The 26,524-nt window shown below is 46.8% G+C and overlaps 1 protein-coding gene across 2 annotated transcripts in view; it reads right to left on the bottom strand.

Moving 5' to 3' along the window:
* Positions 1-26,524, bottom strand: part of LOC119975939 (collagen alpha-4(IV) chain-like) — a 244,340-nt gene that overhangs the window by 174,074 nt on the left and 43,742 nt on the right. For both annotated transcript variants that reach the window (XR_005462836.1, XM_038815903.1), the window contains exon 4: positions 3,217-3,294. Coding sequence is in view for 1 of the 2 variants with exons in the window: in XM_038815903.1 (XP_038671831.1) it covers positions 3,217-3,294 (78 nt within the window). In the remaining variant the exon portion in view is untranslated. The remainder of the gene's footprint in view (positions 1-3,216; positions 3,295-26,524) is intronic.

Genomic DNA, 26,524 nt, shown 5'->3' on the forward strand with positions numbered 1-26,524 from the left:
CTCATAAAATTGTCAGAGGGAAGGCAGCAATAGTGTCTAGGGAATGGAGCTTAGTACGTGCACTGAAGACAATCTTTCCAATATTTAATTTGAGGAAATTTCTGGTAACCCAATACTCCGGATATTGGACAAGCAGTCTGACAACAGAAAGACAGAGAGGGGTGAGAGGGATAGCTGTAAGTTATCAGTCTGCAAGTGAAAAATGATGCTGTGTTTTCAGATGATGCCACCAAGGGGGAGAATGTGTACGAGAAAAAAAGGGATATAGGGATAGTCCTTGGGGGACACCAGAGGTAATAGTGCTGGAGCTGGAAGTTAAGCCATTGCAGTCCCACCTAATTGGACTTTGGAGTTGCAGGAAGATGTCAAAGGTTACAGACAACTTCAAAAGGACAAATATATATGAAGCATTGAAGTAAAAAGAGACATGTTGTTGAAGCTTTTTATCTTCCACTCATCAGGACACATACAAACCAAATTTCAAAATGTGCAACAATTTATCCTGTAATGTTATATTTATACTGCAGTATAAATTGTTCCCTTTGAAATTTGGCATTCTTGCATCTGTTCTGATGAGTACAAGATAAAAACCTTTGACAGCATGTTTCTTTTTTCAGTAGTATTGAAGTGTTGTACTATCAATTTCAGTAGTATTTAAGTGTTGTACTATCATGCGCCGATAAATATTTGCTTCAGTTCCATTGGGGGACAGGAACTGAATTGGAATTATTAAAACATAGAATTTCTGAAAATATAGACCTAGATTTGAGTCATTACATCAAAGTTCAAGGACTTTGGAAAGGAAAGGAAAATTGGAGATATCAGTACACCGGTATTGGGCGATCAGAATTGAGTTTTCCATTTTCATCAATGCCAATGGGAGAAATGTCCTGGTAATGTCATCCCTTCCCATGGGGAAAGAGAAAATACATGAGAACCAACATAATCCCTCAGTTGTCCATTTTACCCCACAACAGAATAAGTCAGGCTGTCTGGATTCCATTTGGAGGAACAGAAAGTAGGCTCAATGGAAAGCAAGGGAGAAAGAACAGAAAATAATCTGAAGAAAGAATAAGAAAATAATTTACATTTTGGCATTTATTTTCAAAGAACTGGCAAAAAGAATCGGAACCAGTAAGTTACTGGAAATGGTTCCAAATAGCCACTAGGAGACAGCAGAGACAATGGAGAATACTGAAGAATGCTGAATATTACCAAGATTTTCTGGAACAACTTCCTAAAGTCATCCAAATGGTTTGTATCCTTCCACTGTTTCCAATCACTGTCCCTCATGCACACTAATCTCCCACCCTGGGGTTACAATGCTGAAATACAACACCAGTGTTTCGTCGTTAGATGTTTTGAATACCAATGCATGAATTTTAATTGCCCTCACATGGAATTGCATTTGGTCTGATATTTTCACGGCATCGTTAAACACTTTGGTCATGACCCCAGCTGGAAATTGGCGGGGATAGCACCAAAAAATGTGATTTTCCTCCTGTGCCCCTTACCATTCTGCTGCCTGGCCTGGGCTAGTCCATCCATCTTCGCACATTTCAAGGAAATAGTGGGGCCCGCGTGCCTGGAGGCTTTTACTCCCACCTTCCCTACTTATTACTGCTGGTGGGCAGAAGGCCCCTTGGGAACGGGGATAATGATCCTAGGTTCCCCAGATGAAGTGGCAGAGCCTTGTAACAGGTCCCTCTCCCTCCAGTCTGACCCTGAACCTATCTGTGTAAGCCTAATTCAGTGGAAGGTATACATGGGGTGGAAACTACTATTGATGGGTATTTTTTTTTTAAATGGGGTGGGGGGAGGATTTTAGGGTGAGGGGCTGGACAAGATTTTTTTGCAGCTAGATTTGAGGTGGCAGTCACAATAAAAACCACAATCTTCTCTTTCTACCACCCCAAATAGTCAGTAAGTCACAGGAAAAAAATCCCTCCCGCATAACTCCTTTAAAATCAAAGCATTTTATGTGCTGGCATTGTGAGATCGGAGTGAAGGAGGCTGACAACCGTAATGCAGGACACCACCTAGTATGAAAAGCGTGGAAGGAAAAGGCGAAGCAAATCAAGAAGCAGTGGTTAGATAATCCTCTGACTTGAGATTTTAGCTCACTCATGGAGTCCCGCAGCATGTCAGGACTTGCTCCATCAGCCATCTCATTCCTTTGCAAGACAACAGGCAAAAATAATTCCCACAAGTCACTTACAGACTGGTTCCCGGTAAAGTTGCCGAGATGTGATCACAATAATTTACCCCCTTCGATGAACACTACCACACATCACTGAAATGAATGCACGAAGAGTTGCCATGCGTACTGAGAACGCCCACTTCATATTAAAAATGTATAGCAATAAATCCACGGAGTAATTTTGAAGCTGCAATCAAATCTGATGGTTATAAACCACATAGCATTTTTCCTTGCTTTTTACAAGGTGATCTATCCTTCTTCATTAAGTGCACTCAGTAACTCACCTCAGATATATCCAGTATTCCAATACATAGAGAAAAAAGGGACTGGCCATGCACCAATAGCGAGATTTACTTGGGCTAACAAACACTACGGATGGGTATTAAAAAAAAGGACTGGGAGGAGGATGCAGGTCCAGACTTTTTAGCAGCTAGATTGGGGTGGTTGCCACAAAGGGAAAAGCACATTCTCCTCTTTCTACAACCCCAAACAGCCAGTGACCCAGGAAATAAAATCCCACACAACTCCCTTAAAATAGAAACAAATTATATATTTGTTTTGAGGGATCGAAGTGAAGGAGAATAACAAATGACACCACCAAGGTTGAAAGAAAAAGGTGAAACAAATCAAAAACAATGGTCATATATTACCAAGATTACCAAATCCTTTGGGAGGGATTTTCCAGCCCACACATGGCATATATTCCGGCGGTTTGCCAGTGGCCGGCAGCAGAATCCTCCAGTCCTGTCGAAGTCTACTGCGTCTTGCGTGGCTCGCCCGCCGCAGGAAGTCACCATCTACGGGACCGGGAGATCCCACCAGCAGGAAGGGCCGGAAAAATCCCACACTTCATTTGCAACAAAATTGCAAAATTGTGGGTAGGAGAAAAAAAAATCACAGCTTCTGAGATGCGAGTGATGAATGGGTATGAGGTGGCATAGCGTGTGCCAACTAGCCATACATCAAAGCAAGATAGAGAAAACATTGCCTTTAGATTTGTGGAGCTGTCCACATACCTGGGCGCCTTTAGCTGGAAAACACTGGCAAACCGAACAATCCCTTCCGCCACAGGGACCGGTGTAGTCGATCTGACCCTGAAACATGAAAATCGTGGGTGAGAGGCAGGTACAATGCAGACAATATCAACAAAGCAACAATTGATAAACATCTAAGTCAAAATGCAAGTTGAAAATTTTCTCAAACCAAGACTCATCAGAAAGGCCAATTGTTTCACCGGAAAATGCAGTTGTAGACCTACAGGAATGAAACCTGGAAAAATAATCCAAGAAGTGGGTCGCCGAGGCCGCACGTAGCCTCGTTGTGTACACTTGGGAGCTCCGCTCACCGGAACTCCCCAGTGTAGCGAGGCCCCCGAAGCAATCCCCGACCCCCGCCAGCCCCAACGCATTAAGAGGAGATTCCCCGAGCTGCTTTTCAGGCGCAGTGTGGCTGTGGGATCGCGCCCAATACCCCAGTTGAGGCTGAACCAGTGTTTTATAGAGGTTTAACAAACTTCCCTCATTTGTAGTCTCTAATCTGCAGCATGCATCTGGTCATTAAGACCCTCCACTTCCCATTTTGCCATGTGTGAGCTACGGTTGGGGAAGGGTTAATTTGGGGGCTCATGTGCGATGTACAGGGAAATTCTGCTTATGTTCTGCAGGCAGAGAGTTGGCTCCAAGTGACCCAATGCCCAGAAGTTCCCAAATTAAACCCCTGATGGATACTAAATAGTCACTGTTCAGAGTGGAGAATGTTTGCATGTGTTTAAAGTGCAGTGTCTTGTTTTGTGGAGCAAAGTTTTATTATCTCCTGGTAGAAGAATCTAGGTGATCCTAATCAGGCAGCATTTAGGATTGCTTGCGTTTTTACTGCCAGCATGTCAGGGAAGAGAAAGTGCTTCCACCAGCTAATCACAAAATTGCATTGTTCCAGGCTCTAGAAGGTAGCTTGAGGTACTGCTCGGAACACCTCCAAATGGTACTATTAGTGCAATACGCTTTCACTGACAAGAATATATTCAGAGGACATTTTCATTCATTCATTCATTCTTCACAATGCCAGTCACTAAAATGATTACTCCTGCTTTTGGCTTTGCTCCTCTCAGTGACACTAATTGCCTAATTATTACTAAATCAATGTTGAAGCTATAATTCAACACATTCTCATCCGCCCTGATTTCTCATTCCACGATCATTAACATCATGGTTCTTTTCTCCCGATCGCGCTTTCATTCTGCATTTTCAAAGTTTCAGGGAAAGCAAAGGCAGCTTAAAATGGCAAGATTTAAAATTAAATCCAGGAAATATAGGTTACTAAAGATGGTGAGGCCATGAAAAAGATGAATAGAATCCTTGGTTTGCATCTGGCGGCAAGAAATATAAATGCTCGTAGGTAATTCTGAACATATACAAAGTGTACTTGGAGTGTTGTGAAGAGTTCTGGACAGCCAAGGGTATGAAAGGAATGGAAAAAGATCCACCACAAGAGGTTACCAGAGGTGAAGGATTACAGTAATGAAGAGATACTTGCGTATTTGCAGTTAGGGTTTCCTTCATGACCAGGTGGAGATATTCTAGATTATGAAGGGTTACAGTTAGACAAATAGTGACAAGATTGTTTCCATGGGCTGGTGATACAGAAAGAAGCCAAGGAAAATTTCAGATCATTGCAAGAATCAAAAGAAAAAAGAAATCTATCAACAGAGATTAAATAACAACAGCTTGACCGGGATGTTCCAATCCCACTTTGGGCAGGAAAGCAGGTGGTGGCAGAGAATCCAATGGGAGCCCTCAAATGGCTTTTACATCGACGGGATTTCCCATTCCCATTGTCCCCACCCCCCAAAAAATTATAAAATTCCGCCCAGTGTCTTTAATGCAGCAAAACATCACAAGGGGGGGTGCGGCATGTGGCGCAGTGGATAGCACTGGGACTGCGGCGCTGAGGATCCGGGTTCAAATCCCGGCCCTGGGTCACTGTCCACGTGGAGTTTGCACATTCTCCCCATGTCTGCATGGGTTTCATCCCCACAACCCAAAGATGTGCAGGTTAGGTGGATTGGCCATGCTAAATTGCCCCTTAATTGGAAAAAAAAATAATTGGGTACTCTAAATTTATTTTTTAAAAACATCGCAAGGTGCATCAGTGGAGCTCAATGGAGCAAAATTTTACACCAAGCCTCAGGAGTGTAAGTTGTAAGGAGTATCTTAAAATGAGGAAAGAATGGTGGAGATATAGAGATTCAGGGAGGAAATTCCTGTGCCGAGGCACTTGGCAGCTGAAGGTACAGCCACCAAGAGAGAAACAATTAAAATAGGGCCTACTCAAAAGAGCCAGAATTAGAGGAACACCGATATCTTGGGAGGGTTTTGAGGTGAGGCAAGATTACAGAAATAGGGGCCGGGATTCTCCGACCCCGCACCGGGTTGGAGAATCCCCAGGCCACCCCGACGCCGGCCTACCGATTCTCCCCCCGCCAATTATCGGCCGTCCACAGGATTCCCGTCGCGCCGGTTGGGGCCATTGAAAGCGCCCCCCCCCCGGGTCCCAACGGGCTGAGTAGCCGCCGAGTTCGGCCTAGTCTCGCCGGCATGGGTTACACAGGCCCCACACGGCGGGACCTGCAAGGTGTGTCTGCGGGGGCCGTCCTGGAGGGGTGCGGGGGGGGGGGATCGGACCTATATTCCACCGCGCCAGGCCCCTGTAGGGCTCCACCATATTGCCCGGGGGGCCAGGGAAAGGGAACCCCTGCGCATGCGCGGAATCACGCCGGCCATTCCACGCCGGCTGGAGCTGCGGGGACCACTCCGGCGCCTACCTAGCCCCCTAGGAAGGGAAGCATTCCTCATTATCAGGGACTGTTGACGCCGGAGTGGTTCGTGCCCCTTTTCTCGGGGGTGTGGGGACATAGCCCCATTATTGGAGTCAGAGAATCGGCGGTCACACCTGAAATTCCCGCCACGCTGCTCCGACACCGGGGACGCGATTCTCCGGCAACCGTGACTCTGCCATGGTTCTCGGCGCCAGCGCGGAAACAGCCACCACACGCATGTGCGCAGGGTGCAGCACTCTGGCACCGTGCCGGCCCCCTTGGCCACTGAATCGCTGGGCCAAAAGGCCCGTTGACACTGGCATGAAACACTCCGGTTTTTACGCCGCCGTCAATCCTTAGCCGGGAATTTGGAGAATCCCGGCCCGGGGCAGGATTCTCCAGATCCCCCAACCGCATATTTCTCGGCCAGGCCCCATTAGCTGACGGCAGGGAGTCTATCCTCCCGCCGCTTGTCAATCGGATTTACCGTTGAAACTAGTCCACGCTGCCGCAAAACCTGTTGCGCTGCCAGCGGGAAAACTGAATCCTGACGACAGGAGAATTCCGGCCGTGAAGGGATGAGGCTACGGAGGGATTTGAAAACAACAGTGAGAATTTTAAAACCAAGGTGCCGCTTAAGCAGCGGAGTTGGTAAACGGGATGCAGAATATTGTATGACCTTGGGTTTACAGAAGGAAGACGTGGGAGATTGAGGAGTGGAGATTGAAACAGTCAGCTGTCAGGTCCAGAAGCAACGTAATTGATCATGGCCAATCTACCTAACCTGCACATCTTAGGCCTGTGGGAGGAAACCGGAGCACCTGGAGGAAACCCACACAGACACGGGGGGAAGCAACACAGACATGGGACAGGTTCACAGCAATAGATGAGCTGAGGTAAGGACAGAGTCAGACAATGTTACCAAGATGGAAATAAGCAGTCTTGAAGATGGTACAGATAGGTAGTTAAAAGCTTATCTCAGAATCAGATAGGACTCCGAGGTAATAAACAGTCTGCTTCAGCCTCTAACAACTGCCAAGGCGAGGAATGACGTCAGTGACTAGAGAATGAAATTTGTCACAGGATCCAAAGGCAACGGATTAAATCTTATCAGTATTTAATTGAAGGAAATTTATGCTCATTCAGTACTGGATATTGGACAATCAGCCTGACGATGTCGAGACAGTGGCTGTGTCGAGAGTGGTGATGGTGGAGTAGAGCTGAGGTGTAAGATGATAAAGTTAAAATAAATAGGAGCAGGAGTAGGCCATTCGGCCCCTCGGGCCTGCTCCACCATTCTATAAGATCATGGCTGATCTGATAATGGACTTAATATTTCAAAAAAGCTGAATACTAGAGGATAAAGAGAGTGAGCAGATGAGTGTGTTTGGACCAGATGTCTTGTATTGAGAATAACACCAGAGTAGATTCATGACCAACTTATCTGTTTCTATGATGCATTATTTTATGATTCCATTTTACACAGTATCTTTTTTTATCATCCTTGCTTGTGCAATATCTCTTCTTATCTTCACAACGGCTTTTATTGCCTTATCGTTGCAATGATCACTTGTGGTTGTCTGTCAGCAATGCTGTAGGTCAAACTCTTGCCGTCTCCCTACCCTCCGCTCCTTCCACACTGCCCCACAGTCCACCAAGCTGGTTGGTCTAATGTGAAGGTCAAGCACAGGTTAATGTGGGACTGCGTACTGCCCACAGGTAATGCAATAAGAAATATGAACCAGACCTAGGGTCAGTGTGGTGTTGAGCAGAGGCATGTTAAGACTTGGCCATGGAGATAGCTCCTTGCCTGTACCTTCCACTGGATATAATTACTAGTAGTTAATAAAGACTTGCTGTAACATACATGACTGGCAGCACGGTAGCACAAGTGTCTAGCACTGTGACTTCACAGCGCCAAGGCCCCAGGTTCGATTCCTCATTGGGTCACTGTCTGTGCAGAGTCTGCACGTTCCCCCCGTGTCTGCGTGGGTTTTCTCCGGGTGCTCCGGTTTCTTCTCACAGTCCAAAGACGTGCAGGTTGGGTAGATTGGCCATGCTAAATTGCCCTTAGTGTCCAAAAAGGTTAGGAGGGGTTATTGGGTTACGGGGAAAGGATGGAAGTGAGGGCTTAAGTGGGTCGGTGCAGACTCGATGGGCCTCCTTTTGCACTGTATGTTCTATGTTCTACAAGATTGTGAGGACTTCTTTAACAAACATATTATGTAACCAACACAATCCCAACATGATAGCAACTTGGGATAAAACCCTCAACCTCCCATAAATGCTGAAAGATGCTGAGAAAATTCACCAGAGAAAACTCCAGAACAAAGAGCTTGGAAGTTGAAGGCAGTGATTTTACTGTAGTGGATGGTACCATAGAATCTCCCTTGGAAGTCCAGTTTCAACACGCAGAGGCCCGAGCCTGCAAGGGTGAGCTAAACCTTTTAAAGTTACAGGCTTCAGCTGGTCCTGAAAACCCCTTCTGCTAATCCAGAGTCAGAAGCAATGTTTGAATGAACCCCATTGATAAATCCAACTTTGAACATCAAAATCATGGCTTCCGAGTTCAAAAAAAAATGTTTTTTTTAAATAATTAACTAAATTACTCAGCCTCTCGGGAACATCACAGCCACTTGGCTCCTAAAAAGAAAGCCCATGTTGAATATGAATGCCATACTACTCATAACAGTAAATTGCTGAACAAAATAAGTGGGCAGACAGATGACCCACGCAGCCATTGTTTAAAACTCCCTGAAGCACGATGTCGCCAATTTGCAGAGCTCACCAAAATCGGCAAGAGTGAGAAACCCTTTGTACTGCAGTGAACAGCAACGCTATCTTGAAAGCCTGTACTTTTTAAAGCTGTACCCACATCTGTAACATGGATCACAATTCCATACTTCCAAGATCACTTGGATCAACTCAACGACAAAACCCAACAGGACACTTGGCATCCTCAAGAAGCAATTTTTTGCATTAATTGAATTCAGCAGGGCCGGAATTCTCCAGCCGTTGGGATTCTCTTTTCCCGCTGGCAGCGCACCCCCGCCTGTGGTTTTATCAGCGGCTTGGGGTGGCTTCAATGGGAAATCCCACTGACAGGCAGCAGGAGGACAGATCCCGCCGCAAACGAACGGTGCAGCATTGAGAAACACGTGGCTGGGGAGCGGCGAATCCTGCCTCGAGTCTCAGTCAAATCTGAGGTAGACCAGCGGAGCGATTCTCAGAGCCCGCGCCGGGCCGGAGAATCGCCGCAACCGCACCACGCGCCCCGACACCGGCACACGATTCTCCAAGGTGCGGGAAATCGGCATTATTTGCGCCGGTGCGTTTGGCGCTGCGCCGGCCGCGGGCCGCTGGAATCGGTGGGGCTGCCGATTCTCTGGCCCGGATGGGCCGAGCGGCCGCGCCGATACAACAGAGTCCCGCCGGCGCCGTTCACCCCTGGTCGCTGCCGGCGGGAACTCTGTGGGAACGGTCGGGGGGTGGACTGTGGGGGTGGGAGGGGAGCTCCTTCACCGGGGGGCCTCCGATGGGGTCTGGCCCACGATTGGGGCCTCTCCCCCTCGGGCCTACTTTCTGGTGTGGCCGGCCCTGAACACCGACTCCATGTTGAGTCGGGGCCGGCACATTAAAGAAGACCCCGCGCATGCACAGTTTGGCCCTGTGGGGTCCAGAATCGGCCGTACCCGGGCCCGGTGCGCGCCGTTGTGAAGCGCGATGGCGTTCACAACGGCGCGAACACTTGGGCTCCATATTGGAAAATCGCCCCCCAGATTACTGCTTTTTTTTAAACTGACTTGGGATGACCTTATGAAGCACATTGTTCAACGCTGTAAAAAGTGGCAATTCATTCAAAAGCCCACTGACTTCAGTGAGACGGGAAAATCCCAGCGCCATGAGAATCATAGAATTTACAGTGCAGAAGGAGGCCATTCAGCCCATCGCGTCTGGACCGGCCCTTGGAAAGAGCACCGTACCTAAGCCCACACCTCCACCCTATCCCCATAACCTCACCTTAGCTAGCTGTAATTTATCACGGCCAATCCCCCTAACCTGCACGTCTTTGGACTGTGGGATGAAACCGGAACACCCGGGGGAAACCCACGCAGATAAGGGGAGAACGTGCAGACTCCGCACAGACAGTGACCCAAGATGGGAATCGAACCTGGGACCCTGGAGCTGTGAAGCAACTGTGCTAACCACTGTGCTACAGTGCTGCCTGTGAGGGACAGCAAAATACCACTCCGTGTGCATGTAGCGATGGGAAAAGCATGGATTTAAGGTATTTATACTCTCAACCTTCAGTGTGTAACAATCACCTGTGCTACAAAAGATGGTGATGCATTCACCATCCAATCACAAGGTTGCATCAAATGTAGCAAGAAGTCAAAACTCTGTTTGCCAGGGCGGCAAATAATTATGCCAGTTGTGCCGGTATAGGGACCAAGGGCGCAATTCAGCGGAAACAAGTTAAGGTCTGCTTTCGGACACATTTAGCAGGGTGTTTCTGGGCTGATTCCGAGAATCACCCCACTAGTCAACGGGACGTTGCATTTTTTTTGGGCCTCGGTGTGTTTCTCCCCATCGAGGCCACATCGAGGCAGGCGTCCTGCACTGGCGAGCTGATTTCACCAGCAGGGCCGGCTCCTCGCAGACAGGGGCATTATTTTGGAACACTGCTCCGAATACTAGACGCCCCACTTTCAGCAGCACCCAGCCCCCCCCCCCCCCCCCCCCCCCCCCACCGGCTTTCAGGAACCCCCTCCCCCAACCTTTTCTGGGGCCCTCGAGCACCCCGTCATCCCGCACTTATGGGCACGTCCTGCAGGCCCCGGCCCCTGGCACTGCCAATCTGGCACCTAAGCACTGCCAGCCTGGTACCATGGCAGTGCCCCTGGCACCCTAGTTTTGGAGCTTTCTGCTTTGGAATTCCAATCAATGGGAGAAGAACCAGGTGCATTATTTTTCCAAACTAACCCTGCAGCTTCCTGGATACTTCAAGAAACTCGGATTAGGCTGGCACTGCCAGGGCGCCTGGGTGGCAAAGGGGGTGCCAAGGTGTGACCCTGGCCTATCCCCAACCACCCAGGGCTGCAAGACCCCCCTCCACACCCCCCCCCCCAAGGTGCTGTCATGCCTGGAAAAGTTTGTGAAAACCAGTGCTAAACAGCGCCCATCTTGCGGGCACTACCGTTGACTCCCGCACTCTGGGAGAACGCGTCATTTAAATAGGTGGGTCTGGATCTCGCCCAGCGAGGGCAAGATACAGATTGCGCCAAGCGGAGTGAGTTGGGTGGCTTTTGGTTGGCCTGATGCCCGGTGCTGAGCCCAGTTTGGGGCTCTCGCAGGATTCACCGCTGTGCCCAGATCCGCGAAAGGTGCAACGCGGTCGCTGAATCATGGGGCTTTCTTTGGGACGTTCTCCCTCAACTAGCTTAGCTTTGGAATTCCAACAAATCGGAGAAGAGCCAGGTGCATTATTTTCCCAATCTAACCCAGCAGCTTCCAGGATGCTTTAGGAACCTCAAACGAGTCTGGTCTTGTAGTCCTGCTTTTATCCAATGGGAGCAGACCTGAATATGCTAATAAATGGCCAAAAGATATAAAGAGATCCCATGGGACTGGGTTACCTTCCCAGGTAAGCCTGCCTCACTATCAAAGACAAATAAAACATTTTCTATGAACTGTTTCTTCAGCCTGCTGCCACTTCTAACAAAAGCTCAGATTAGTGTCTGTGACTATCTGTAAGATAGAATTCTAATGGTCCATTTGTATTTGATCAGACAAGGACAGGGAAGCACTTGAATTGTGACAAATTCACTCATTGAATGTTGTTGCATGGTAATATAGCAATCTTTATTAGTGTCAGAAGTAGACTTACATTAACACTGCAAAGCCCCTAATCTCCACATTCCGGCACCCGTTCGGGTATACAGAGGGAGAATTCAGAATGTCCAAATTACCTAACAGCCCACCTTTCGGGACTTGTGGGACGAAACCGGAGCACCCGGAGGAAACCCACGGGGACACAAGGCGAACGTGCAGACTCCGCATGGACAGTGACCCAAGCTGAGAATCGAACTCGGGTCCCTGGTGCTGTGAAGCAACAGAGCTAACCACAGTGCTACCGTGTTTTCCCTACAAATGCCACAATATTGTATATGGAACCAACTGGACATTGACCTCTGTTTGAATTCTACCTAATCTTGTATGGTTTTTGGAACTCTGACAAATTGAGTTCAGGATTGACTTGAAACGTCTGGTGAGAAAGCAATCATCTCTGATCGATCAATCAACTCCAGCCTCCTGGATTGCCTTGATCCACTACAGTTTGCCTACCGCTTCAAAAGGACCACAGCAGATGCCATCTCCATGATCCTGCACTCTACCCTGAAACACCTAGATAACAAAGACACCTATGTCAGACTCCTATTTATCGACTACAGCTCAGCCTCCGTCATTCCTATGAAACTCATCTCCAAACTTCGTGGCCTTGGCCTCGGCTCCTCCCTCTGTGATTGGATCCTGAACTTTCTAACCCACAGACCACAATCAGTAAAGATATGCAACAACATTTCCTCCATGATCATCCTCAACACCGATGCCCCACAATGCTGTGTCCTCAGCCCCCTACTATACTCCTTATACACCTATGACTGTGTGGCCAAATTCCCCTCCAACTCGATTTTCAAATTTGCTGATGACACCACTGTAGTGGGTCGGATTTCAAACAATGATGAGACAGAGTACAGGAATGAGATAGAGAATCTGGTGAACTGGTGCTACGACAATAATCTCTCCCTCAATGTCAACAAAACGAAGGAGATTGTCATCGACTTCAGGAAGCGTAGTGGAGAACATGCCCCTGTCTACATCAATGGGAACAAAGTAGAAAGGGTCGAGAGCTTCAAGTTTTTAGGTGTACAGATCATCACCAACCTGTCCTGGTTCCCCCCACCATGCCGAAACTATAGTTAAGAGCCCACCAACGACTACTTTCCCAGAAGACTGAGGAAATTTGGCATGTCAGCTACGACTCTCACCAACTTCTACAGATGCACCACAGAAAGCATTCTTTCTGGTTGTATCACAGCTTGGTATGGAGCCTGCTCTACCCAAGACCGCAGGAAACTACAAAAGATCGTGAATGTAGCCCAGTCCATCACGCAAACCAGCCTCCCATCCATTGACTCTATCTATAATTCCCACTGCCTCAGAAAGGCAGCCAGCATAATTAAGGACCCCACGCACCCTGGAAATACTCTCTTCCACCTTCTTCCGTCAGGAAAAAAATACCAAAGTTTGAGGTAATGTACCAACTGACTGAAGAACAGCTTCTTCCCTACTGCCATCAGACTTTTGAATGAACCTACCTTGTATTAAGTTGATCTTTTCTCTACACCTTGCTATAACTGTAACATTATATTCTGCAGTCTCTCCTTCCTTCCTTATGTACGGTATGCATTGTTTGTACAGCATGCAAGAAACAATACTTTTCACTGTATACTAATACATCTGACAATAATAAATCGAATCGAACTCCCTGATTCATATTTTTAATGAGTGTTTATTTCTGGCATAAAAATGCAGCATATTTCCAGGATTTTCTATGTTCAGTTCAGATGCAATTTTAAATCAAGTTCAGGAGAAGCTAAAAATTATATTGTATAAAATCTCCATGCTGATTCCGGATTGGACTATTGTTTTCTCACTAAACTTTCCAAGCCAGTCCTGAACTCAAAATACCAGAATTTTGAAACTCCAGAGACATTTTGATGGAAAATTCAAATAGATAGTCATAGGTTTGACTGAAATGTTAACAACATTTTGCAACAACACGCAATGAGTAAGTTTGTCAAAGTTCAGGAGCCTTCATAGGGATATTTTTTCCTGACTTGCATTTCTGCTTTCATGATGGCTGTCCTGGCAACGGTTCGGTTGCCAGGTACAGGGGACTGAAAAAGGGGAATTGAGATCTGATGTGTCAGGCATCTGCCTCCATAGTCCACCCTAGAATTTGCACTGTAACAATGTAGATGTGATGGGAGCAGCTCTTTCGAGCCCACCGGACTCACTTTCCTCTTTTCACAACCATAAGGCATCCAAGGGGCAAGAAACAACGACGGAAGCACGACACTGGCAATGTCCAGAGACCCTCAAATTCCCTCAAAATATACAATAGTTTCTGCCTCAACAATTCTCTGTAACATCCTGTTTTCTAACAATCTACTCTGCAGACATTTCTCCTAATTTCTTTCTGCAATCTCAGTGAAAATTCTGAATGAATGACTCCTCAATCACTGAGTTTCTAATGAGAGGAAATTGTCTTTCTTTGTTCATTCTAGCAGATTTCTTCATGATTCAAATCTTTGCCATGGCACATTGGTTAGCACTGCTGCCTCCTAGCACCAGGAAACCAGGTTCAATATTGGCCTTGGTTGACAGTGTGGAGTTTGCACTTTCACCTTGTGTCTGCAAGGGTTTCCTCTGGGTGCTCTGGTTTTCTCCCACTGTCCAAAGACGAGTAGGTTAATTGGGGTTATGGGGATAAGGCGGGGGAGTGAGCTTAGGTAGGGTGCTCTCTCAGAGGATTGGTGCGGACCCGATAGGCCGAATGGCCTCCTTCTGTACTGTAGGAATTCCATGGTTCCACTGGGGAACTTTTCCCTCTATTTGGCAGTGTATGACAGTGAGAGGGAAAGGCAGCACTGAAGCTGCCGGAATCAATGGCGTTGATGTGACCATCAATTCACTAGAGACACGATTGGAAGTAAACTGTGGTTTTAATAGTCTTACAACTGAGCCTGCCTGCGACCAAAGGAACTGAGAGCAGGCTTACGGCTGCAGCACTTTATACTTCCGGTAGTGGGAGGAGCCATGGGTGGGGCCATGGGCGGAGCCATGGGTGGAGCCCTGTACAAGCTCCTCATCTCCCCCTATGGGCAGAGCCGCGCAACGGCTCACATACAGGGCCCACAAGGACATAATACAATGCAATGCAATACAGTGTGAATTACAATGCAGCATGAATTCACCACATTCACTCATGTAAAAAAAATCAAGTCCGGCGGGGAGGACGGGTCTACAAGTTGAGTCGGTCCGGTGGCCGAGTCGTCCTTTGGGATCGGCGGAGCACCGGGGTTGCAGCCTCTTCGGGTGGCTGGGTGGTGACGATCGGTGTGGGTATGAGGGTGGACTCCGGGGATGTTTCGGCCTGAGCTTCATTCCTGACCGGTGCGATGGGCGACGGGGGGCGCAGGAAACCTATAAACGCGGGGGCGCCGAGCGTGGGCAGGGAACCTATAGGCGCAGGGGCGCAGGGCGTGGGGGTTGGGTGGGGTGTAGTGAGAGGGGTACCTCGGCGGTGGTGGTGGTGGTGGTGGATCCTGCAGGCGCCAGGTCCCGGAGGGAAACGGTGTCCTGACGGCCGTCGGGGTATTCAATAAAGGCGTATTGGGGGTTCGAATGGAGCAGTAGCACTCTCTCTACTAGCGGGTCTGTTTGAGTGTCCGGACGTGCTTCCGGAGGAGAACCGGGCCAGGTGTCCTCAACCAGGATGGGAGCGAAGCCCCCGTGGTAGTGCCCCTAGAGAAAACAAATAGTCGTTCGTGAGTGGTCTGGTTGGTGGCGGTGCATAGGAGGGACCTAATTGCATGGAGGGCGTCGGGAAGGACCTCCTGCCAGTGGGAGGTCGGGAGATTCCTGGACCGGAGGGTCAGTAGGACGGTCTTCCAGACCGTCGCGTTCTCCCTCTCCACCTGCCTGTTCCCCCTGGGGTTGTAGCTGGTAGTCCTGCTCGAGGCGATGCCCTTGTCGAGCAGGTACTGACGCAGCTCGTCGCTCATGAAGGACGAACCCCTGTCGCTGTGTACGTAGCTGGGGAAACCGAACAGGGTGACGACACTGTGCAGGGCTCTGTTGACTTTGTGGGAGGTCATATCGGGGCACAGGATAGCAGTGTAGGAAGATTTACTTCGTCTCTGCAGCCTGCGGGTCGAGTTCTAGCCGGTCAGGTTTGAGGGCTGATTCCATAGTAGTTATCTTCATGTTTTCTAAGACTATTAAATTGATATGACCATCAATTCACTAGAGACACGATTGGAAGTAAACTGTGGTTTTAATAGTCTTACAACTGAGCCTGCCTGCAACCAGAGGAATTGAGAGCAGGCTTACGGCTGCAGTACTTTATACTTCCGGTAGTGGGAGGAGCCATGGGTGGGGCCATGGGCGGAGCCAAGGGTGGAGCCCTGTACAAGCTCCTCATCTCCCCCTATGGGCAGAACTGCGCAACGGCTCACATACAGAGTCCACAAGGACATAATACAATGCAATGCAATACAGTGTGAATTACAATGCAACATGAATTCACCACAGGCGTCTTTGGGAGCAAAGGAAAAAAAAACCTTCAAGGGGCAGCTCCCACAAAGTCACTGCCCCCCAGGATGGTTAGTGCCCTCCACCCCCCACCCCTCCCCCATGCAGTGCACTCACCTGAGCTCCTCTGGGAGGGCTGCCTATCATGTGCATGCCAAGGGGGACCAGTCTTCATTCATGCCGGTCTGCCCACGTACTGATGTGAATGGAATTTCTGATCGGGAAGCATGGTTGAGGCATAGAGGCCTGACAATGATATGCAAATGCATTATAATGATGTTCCCGATGTTGAGCATAAGGCTTCCCCATTACTTCACTGGTGGGGGGGGCTGGGACAATAGCGTCACTCTTTTAAATCAGCGTGAGACTCGATTTGGGCCTCTCGCAAAGTTTTCCGCTACTGTTGCCAAACCTGTCCAAAAAGAATGGAAGCAGTAAATCCAATCCCCCCCCCCCCCCCCCCCCCCCCGCCCCCCCCCCCCCTCACCCAGCAGTATCAGTCTCGACTCACAGCTCAATAACCATCCCTAGTTAGTGCCATCCCAGGAAATCTATGCTACAGGATCTTTATGAGAGTGATTCTGACGCTACTTGCCCGGGTGAAAACCTGAATTTGCCTGCCGTGTCCCTTGTGAGGTATCTTATCGGATGCCTTCTGAAATTCCACATGCAACATTCCCATTATCTTTCCAATCAGTCATTTTTTTCAAACACCTCAATTAAGTCTGTCAAACATGACTGACTTTTAACAATTCTGTGCTGATGAACCCATGCGTTGCTAAATGTTCAATAACTTTATCTTGAATTATGAATTCTAAAGGGTTTATCTGCACCTGAAAGGTGAACTGGCTTAGTTAGCCAGTTTACTCTTCTCTTTCTTCTCGAAAGAGGGTGTGATGTTGACGAACCTGTTGTCCAGGTGTAGCATTTGCATATTTGAGGATTGAAAAGATGTCGCCAAAGCCTCTGCTCCCCCCTTTCTGATTTTCAACAGTCTAGGGCGCCCTTCTTTTTCCTTTTTATCCTTACTAATCTCCCAACTACAAGTTCTATATTCCTCATGATTATCTTTAACTTCATCATATGCCTCCAGTGTAAATATATCAATGATCAGCTCATGCAGATAAATTCAGAATCAAGAGCATCTGCCAAGGACCAAAGATAGGGACACTATTTTAGAATTGGTCAAACTGTGGTGACTTACTTTTGAGTTAGTGAATTACTTCTCTATTTTCTTTTCATTTGTTTTCATTTTACTGTTAATGTCATTCCTAGATAACAATCGGCCTTCTGCGTTTCATAAATTAACCCATTCACCTTTCGGATGAGACATTATACACATACCCCTCTGATGGCTATAAATGTTTTCTTGGCACTATTCAAAGGGGAGAGGGGACAATCCTCGCCAATATGTATCTCAAATAAAACCACAAAAATAATAGCCTATTTGTTATCACATTTCTGTTTGTGAACCCTAGCTGTGCACAGATCTGCTGCAAGGTTTTCTTTACTAAACAGTGATTACATTTGAAAAGTACTAAATTGGCTGAAAAATGCTTCGGGACATCATGAGGTCATGTATCACTGCAACTCTTTCTTTTTTCTATCCTTACTTTTCTATCCGTCGATGCAAAGTCAATGGAAGGTTTTTAGAGAAAATGAATTAGTGACAATTACATTTTTCTCATTTCAGAATATTAACAATTCTCTGTGATATTGCCCCACATCAAGAGCACCCCCAATTCTCCTCCCGTACCTTGTGGTACACTGAGGCAGACTTTTGTCTCTTCCCATAGCTAGTTATTCCTCGAACAGGTCACCAGTCTGTCACCAGGAGCTTAAAACTTGAGGGTGCCCCTCCACATCAAGCATGGCGGATCAGAGTCGCTCCCGCTCTTACAGCCATCCACTGGCGTGCTGGAAGGATTTGCAGGTCGACACTCAAGCTGTTTGGCCGTGTTATGAATGCACATTCCTTGGTCATCAAGTCCTGGGGTAGGATTCAAACCCAGAATTTCTGGATCAGAGACAGGGATGCTACCTGTCATGCCTCAAGACCTCCTATACATTAAGGCTACAGTGTGGTGTTTAGCTGTTCAGAAAGGGCCATGTTTTAACTTAGTCTTCCCTTTAAAGTCAATCCTCAAGCCTGCGGGGGAAAAGATGCAATAGACACATCAGGTTGGAGGCCATGTGCTGGGGGAAGTCTCAGTTATTGGTCACTGCTTGTAAATCCTCAGCTCCTGTCCTGAATTATCAGAGTCAGAAAAAGCAGCAAGGTATATAATTTTATTTACATTTTGAAGGGTAATATAAAATATGTTTTATATTATGCTGGAGGCAAGGGCTATAAATATACTGGGGACAAGGGGTACATGACATTCAAAAAATTACTTATGTTTACATTGTTCTGATGTTGCATTGTTCGTCACAGTGTAACGACTTCAGCATAGATTCTTTTGGTTTAGTTAACAACTCGCCCAAGAAAATACTTCCATCACTGGTTTTACCTAAAATTACCTGAAGTATCACCTGAATATTCAGACTGGATTCAGAAAAGGCAGAAGGGGAGCTGACAAATGCTACATTTTCTGCGTTATGATGTTTGTTCTGATAGTGCTTTCAAAAGCCAGGTTAGCAGTGAAATATGGAAGTGGGATCTCCACCATAAGGATTAGTGGAGCAATACTTCATTTTCTCATATTGATTACGTTTCAAATTGTCTCATTCCAAAACTAATTTAGACACATTTTAAGTCGTCAATCACCTTTGTTCAAACGAGTAGGCTTTAGAGTGGTTTCACAGGTCGGCGCAACATCGAGGGCCGAAGGGCCTGTACTGCGCTGTAATGTTCTATGTTCTATGAGTACTCTCCTCTAAATAATTTCTAAATAGCTATCTGGGGTCTCAGAAAAGACCTCATACAGTAATCCAAGAGTCAGTGTCAATGAGCCAAAGGGCAAGATCTTCCCGCCGTTCAAGCCAGCGGGATCTTCCAGTCCTGTCGGCGGCACGCCCCTGCCATGGGTTTCCTGGAAGTGTGAGGCGGATTTAATGGGAAATCCCATTGACAGTGGCAGGACCAGAAGACCAGGAGATCGTGCTGCTGGCCAGTAATAGGCTGAGAAACACACCGCAGGGAGGCAAGAGAATCTCGCCCAAAGCTTTTACATCACTTTCTACATCTGAGCTAGCGACCTGTCTATCGGTTCATTTCTCTTGAATTCCATCTTCCCTAAAAGTGTGACATGTATCATGAATTGACTTCTAAAAATTAAGGTAAGTGATATCTGCCAAATGGCGTCTACCTGTAGTGTATGGTCTTCAGCCTTTAGTTAACTATTTCCTTAAGAATTCCAGGTGATGTAATTAGACAACAAGTCCGAATCCATGCAAACCATATTTTATAGCCTTTGTAGTCTCCAGATATTCTCCAGGGGCCTCCCCAAATAGGCGCCAGAATGTGGCAACTAGGGGATTTTCACAGTAACTTCATTGAAGCCTACTTGTGACAATAAGCGATTATTATATTGTTATTATTAGATAATTATTTGAGGAAATAGTTAATCGTTGAAGAAAGCTGAATATAATCAAACTTAGTCACCATGGTTTTATTAAAGGTAAATCATGTTTGACAAGTTTGCTTGACTTTTTTGAGGATGTAACAGGGAAAGTAGATAGAAGGGAACCTATAGATATAATGTATTTAGATTTCCAAAGGGCACTTTGTGACAAGGTGCCACATAAGAGGCTGGTACTACCTGTCCCTCTACATATTGTATCATCTACAAACATAGCAACAATGCCCTCAGTTCCTCCTTCCAGATCATTAATGTATATCGTGAATAGTTGTGATCGCAACACTGACCCTGCGGAACACCACTAGTCACCGTTGTTATCCCGAAAAAGTCTCCTTTATTCCCAACCCTCTGCCTTCTGCTAGTCAACCAATCCTCTTTCTATGCCAGTACCTTGTCCCTAAAACCATGGGACCTTAACTTATTCAGCAGCCTCCTGTATGGTACCTTGTCAAAGGCTCTGGTAATCCAAATAAATCACGTCAACTGGTTCTCCTTTGTCTAACTTCCTTGTTACCTCCTCAAAGAACTGATTTGTCAGACATGACCTCCCCTTGACGAAGCCATGCTGACTCAGTCCTATTTTACCAAGCACTTCCAAGTACTCCACGATCTCATCCTTAATAATGGATTCTAAAATCTTACCAATGACCAACGTCAGGCTAATGGGTGTATAATTTCCTGTCTACTGCCTCCTTCCCATCTTAAACAGGGGTGTTACATTAGCCATTTTCCAATCCTCTGGAGCCCTCCCTGACACCATTGATTCCTGAAAGATCACCCCCAATGCCTCCAAAATCTCCTCAGCTATCTCCTTCAGCATACTGGGGTGTAGTCCACCCTGTCCAGGTGATCTATTCAACTTCAGACCTTTCAGTTTCCCCAGAAACTTCTCCTCAGTGATGGCCACTACACTCACCTCTAACCCCTGACTCTCTTGAAGTTCTGGTATGCCACTGGTGTCTTCCACTGTGAAGACTGATGCAAAGTAACTATTCAATTCCTCTGCCATTTCTTTGTTCCCCGTTACTACTTCTCGTTGGGATGAATTGCTGTTGCGCTTCCCAAATACCCTTGAATAACCCCCATATGTCTTTGTAGTTACCTTTACTCAATTGTAATGCCATTACATCTGATTCCAGTTTCTCCCTCTCAAACTGCAGGATGAATTCTATCATATTTTGATCACTGCTCCCCAAGGGTTTCCTCACCTTATGTTCCCTAATCCGGTCTGCCTCATTACGCATCACTAAATCCATAATTGCCTGTTCCCTAGTGGGCATTATCCCAAGCTGCTCCAAAAAAATTAATCAATGAAGAGCATAATTCTTTATTTCTTAAAGCATTGTGTCCATCATTGGCGATCCAAGAAAAGCCTTACTTTATGTCCAATGTGGCACAGAACTGTTGTCCCAATGCTTTAATGAATGTATTAACCATTTATTATTATGTCCCACTACAGCTATTCAATATCAGTGTTAATTATATTGAGGGATCAACTCTGTCAGTCTAATAATGTTGCTAAACTCCAAAAGGCAAGTGGTGTACTTTAACCCCAGAAGTCTAACAGTCCCCAGCAGAATAAAATGTTGCTGATGGTGACCCATGCTCCTTTGTCTCCCCTTCCTTTTGCCTTAAATATCATAATATTTTAAAAGATCCCTGGGATGGGTTAATTTTAGAAGTATGCACCATTTTTCACATTAAAAGGTTATAAGTAAAGGTTGCTGAAGTTAATTTTAGTCACACATTAACAAGGTTATAGATTTGTGTAGAACTGCTGAAAATCATTGAAAGCAGGACTATTCCTATTTATAGGGTCACATTGCTGGCAAACAGGTCACATTCCTCTGCGACATAGTTTTATGTCAGTCACCAGTCAGCCTTCTGGCTCCTCTGCGTCAATAAACGACCACAAATACTTAATTGTGGACATTTCAATGATGTGACTCCCAGCAACCAGGAGCACAGCTGGAGCAGCCCAGATATATTTTGTGTTGGGCTTTTACAACGAGCAAGGAAAATCCAGGCTGGACTGGATTTATATCCAAGTCATGGAGGTGAAATGGTAGTGGGGGTAATTTCTCATACCTGCCCTGCCAGGAGCTGGCGTGTGGTGAGGGGGTGGGACCGATAGAGAGGGTGATTCCCAGAAGTTAGAATCTCCCAATATGCTACGGTGTTTTATCTCCGCTTGTGCTTGTGACACAATCAAATGGTTAAAAGTCAGCCTGATTGACATGCTTGGTTTCCAGTTGGGTGTGTGGGTGTGGTTGGGGGAGGGACAGTTGTGAATAATACAGGGAGGTCACAGGACTAGGTAAATCCCACAGGTGTGGAGTCAATCCTGAGGTCCAAGGAGATCCAGTCCTCTGGGATTTTGGGTTGTTGAGGAGATAGGAAGCTTCTGTGGGGAACTTTGAGGGTTGTCAGAGACCTTGTTAGCGTGAGTGTCCGGAAATGGGAGATGGCCAAAGTGGAAACTCACCTTAGATTAGCAGACAGGTTTCCCAAAGCCTGAGAAACAGATGTCCAGTGTTGAAAGTGCAAGTGGTGAATACAAATAAAGCATATTGCTTTATTATAAAATTCAGAGTGCCCACCCCCATTCTGCCTCCATCAAAACTGGGACTGGCCGAGTTGGAGGTCGGGTTTCGAGACATTTAACTTTAATTCATCACCTCACCCAAACCCAATATTATTTTGATGTCATAATCTGCTCACTGTATTTACACACAACTCTATTTCCCCATTTTCTCAAATCCATGCTTTATTCATCATTTCCCTGAGAAGCAAGCTGCTTCCAGGCTACCAACAATGTCACATTGCAATAAATCACCAAAAAGTAAAACAATTACCTTAAATTGATACGCTGCACTTTCCCTTCAATAGTACCTTCCAAACCCGTGACCTCTACCACCTAGAAGGACAAGGGCAGCACATACATGGGAACACCACCATCTTCAGTTCCCACCTACCCCCACCAAGTCACACACCATCCTGACCTAGTGCTAATATCATGTTCATTCACTGTCGCTTGATCAAAATCCTGGTACTCCCTCTTTTATAGCACTGTGGGTGTACTTACACCACACGGACATCAGGGGTTTAAGGAGTTGGTTCACCAGCAACTTCTCAAGGGCAGTTAGGGGCTACCCACATCCGGTGAATGAATAAATAAAACCTTTCCCCCTGCCTCATGCCCACGAAAAGTGCTCGGAACTCACTCAGGATCACCCTGTCAGAGCGTCAAAGCACACATCACTTAGGCAGCTAAAAAGCTTGCAGTAAACTTGTTTAAGAAAACTAGCCTGTCTATATCACCCTTGAGCTAAATGCCTGGTACAATATGAAAGATGTACAACTGGAAGAATTAAAGGGGCACCTTTCCCTTGAAGTAGTCACATGCTCTCCTCTTCTGACTTATATCAGACTCGCCCTTTCTCTTCCGAAAACTCTCAACAGATGCCTGTCCAAATTTCTGATTGAACATTTTATCATCTCAAATGGAACATCTAAACTAACCCCTGGGTCTCAATCTTTTACCCATCGTGCATGCGCACTTGCTGGGCCTGGAAGCGGGCACGAAGCAGGTTCCCGGTAGACCCCTGAGCGCAATTTTCCGCTGGCTGGTCAATTAATGGCCATGCAGCATGAAACGCACTCTGTAAAAGGCTGAGTGCTGCCAGAGAGGGCGGGAGCCAAGAAAAGGGAGAGTGCGCCCTGGAGTTTCTCATGTGCTCCCTCAGGGGGACAGCCGCTGCGGTGCTGTCTCAAGGGAGCTGCTGACCCATGAAAAATAAATATCAATGTCAAAACCAAAGATGTCCAAAGATGTGCAGGTTAGGTGAATTGGCCAGGCTAAATTGCCCTCAGGGTCCAAATTGCCCTTAGTGTTGGGTGGGGTTACTGGGTTATGGGGATAGGGTGGAGATATGGGCTTGGGTAGGGTGCTCTTTCCAAGAGCCGGTGCAGACTCGATGGGCCGAATGGCCTCTTTCTGCACTGTAAATTCCATGAAAAAAAACAATACCACGAGTGTCTAGGCAGCACAATCACACACAGACCTCAGTCGCCAGGCACATCTATTAATTTTGAGAACTGACAGTTCGTCCTGCTCTTGACTGAGATTATAGCTAAAACGTAAAGGCCGCCTGGCCAATTGGCACACCCGCTAATCGTAAAAGCAGACGGGCCGAGTAAAATTGTGTTCAATTGGCCTTTTAACGGGCTAAATTGCCGGCTTGTTTGTCCACTGACACGCTTCTGACTCTCGCGTGGGCCCACCAACAGAAATATCGCGCGAGTGTGTGATGGCATCAGGGCGCTTGCCTGACATCTTCGCCTGCGATTTCATGCGCTTCTAGGTCAGGCACATGCCCGCCAGATCAATGTAACATCTGGCCCTAGATTAACCTGTGTTTTAATAAAGCTTACGCTTCACAAACCTCATAAAAGTTCTTTGAAGACCCAAAAGATTGAGTAAATGTGCAAAATGTGCTTGATGTGATCTCAAGTCTTTCAGAAAAGTCTTTGACAGGCAAGCAGACAGGAGACTATTAGAGAAGATTGAGGTGCAGTATTCGGAAGTGGTTAGATAATGGATCAGAAGGGAGAATCAAAAATAAGAAAATGTTAGACTAATTTAGGACATGAAAAGGGATATTCCTTTCAACCCCCCCAATACAATCAAGCACACATCAGAAGACCAGAGCCATCCACAATTGACCTAAGTCCATACTTCCATAACTTTCATTCGTGCCTCCTAGTAGTAACCTGCCCATCTAGCTCAAATATCCTATTAATATGGACGAATCTAAGCCAATCATAATATTAAACATTTCAATCATTCCCCCAAAGATCTTTGCCAGAATAAAAAGCCCCAGTTCCCTAGGCAATCCAAGGGCCCTTAAACTAATTATTGGGCAAGTGGTCCTTCTCCAAACATTTTATGGCCTCAATAACCCTCAAAATTCAAGAGCATTCTTGGGCACGATTTAACCACCGTGTTGCTCCTGGGCGCAGATCTGGGCGCACTGGTTAAATAGCGCGAAAGGCCAAAATAGAGATTCACACCAAGCGTGAATCAGTTTCTATCTAACCAATCCGCTCCCAATGGCGAGTTCCAGATCACGCCCAAATATAGTGAGCATGTCATTAACCCTTATTTTCATTCATTTCAATCTCATTAGCGTGGGTTGAATTTGAATGCAACGGCCTCCTGGGAATTAACCAGCTCCCCAGCGAGAAATCACACGGGCATTGTTTTGTACTCCTTTTCAAAAACGTGAAGCTGACGCAATCGCTGGTGAGAGGAACTGAGGAGGTGTGTAACCATTTCCATTTTTCAGCATGCAGCTCAAGAGGGTGGGGTACCCTCAGGGGGCTTGCTCCAGGGACTGAAGCCTTCCAGGTCGGGTATCGCCCCTGGGCTGGGGGAGGGAGGCGTGAGGGGCTTTTCCTCTATGAGGCCTTCAAGCCATATTTAAATATTGTGGAGACCCATAACAGGGGCAACTACAGCTGCCACCTGTCTGTCCTATCAAACACATCCAGGACAGAGCCCTGTTCTTGGTTCTCTGCTGAAGGTCACTTTAACTCCCTGTGACTGTCTGAAGCTAGAGGCTTCACCTGCTAATGCCGTTGACGAAATGCTTCCACAGATTGCTGTTGATTTTGTTGCTGGTGTATTGAGTGCTGCATGTAACTGGCCCATCACCATGGATTAAACATGTTGGAAGTCAAGGATGTTCAGCTGCACCATGAGCGCCAGTGGAATTTATGGTTGCTAGGATTTGGCTCCAGTGAGATTGGGCGGTGTGGGAGAGCCTGCACAACTGCAGCTCCTGGATGGAGATTGGCACTGATTCATGGAACAAGTCACACACTGATGGACAGATCATTTCGGCAACAAAGTTCTGAGCATGACAACACATCCTCAGACTTATCCACAGTTTCTGTCGAGGAACCTGCAAAGGGTGATAACGTCAGTTTTTGTTTTGTGAAAATGAACTGATATAGCTTTGTATTGGTACTAATATGGAATAGTGATGTTTCCTTGTTGTTTAATGGTTAGTGTTATATGTGGAATATTGCATTGTTGATTTTAAAATCGTTGCTACCTGTTGAACGTTTAATAAACAAAATATTCTCAAGTGGCTGTGTGGGATGTGTCTGCCGACTGCTCCTGCTTTGGCTGCACAGTGCCTGCAGACCTGGTTTTTGTTTGCTGCTGCCTCTTCTGCTTCTGTGACCTGGAGTCAGGCAAGGGGCGGTTTGGCTGGCCTACTACTTGTCTGAAGAAAGGAACGAGATGCTCTCTCACTCCTCTGCTTTGTGTTAGTGAGGCTTTCAGGTAATGATTGTTCCCGCTTTGAGAGTCTGCTGCTGGGAGCTGCCAGAGGGGGAGAGAGAGGAGCAGTAACCCAACTACTGCTGCTGCCACTTGAAAACTGTGTGTCTGCTTGCTGCCGTCTCTTTTGCCTATGTTGCCTGGAGCGAGGAATGAGAGAAAGGTGCAACCACTGCCAGTGCTGATGAAGTGGAAGGATG

Source organism: Scyliorhinus canicula, chromosome 13 (assembly GCF_902713615.1).
Source record: "Scyliorhinus canicula chromosome 13, sScyCan1.1, whole genome shotgun sequence".
NCBI classification, from domain to species: Eukaryota; Metazoa; Chordata; class Chondrichthyes; order Carcharhiniformes; family Scyliorhinidae; genus Scyliorhinus; species Scyliorhinus canicula.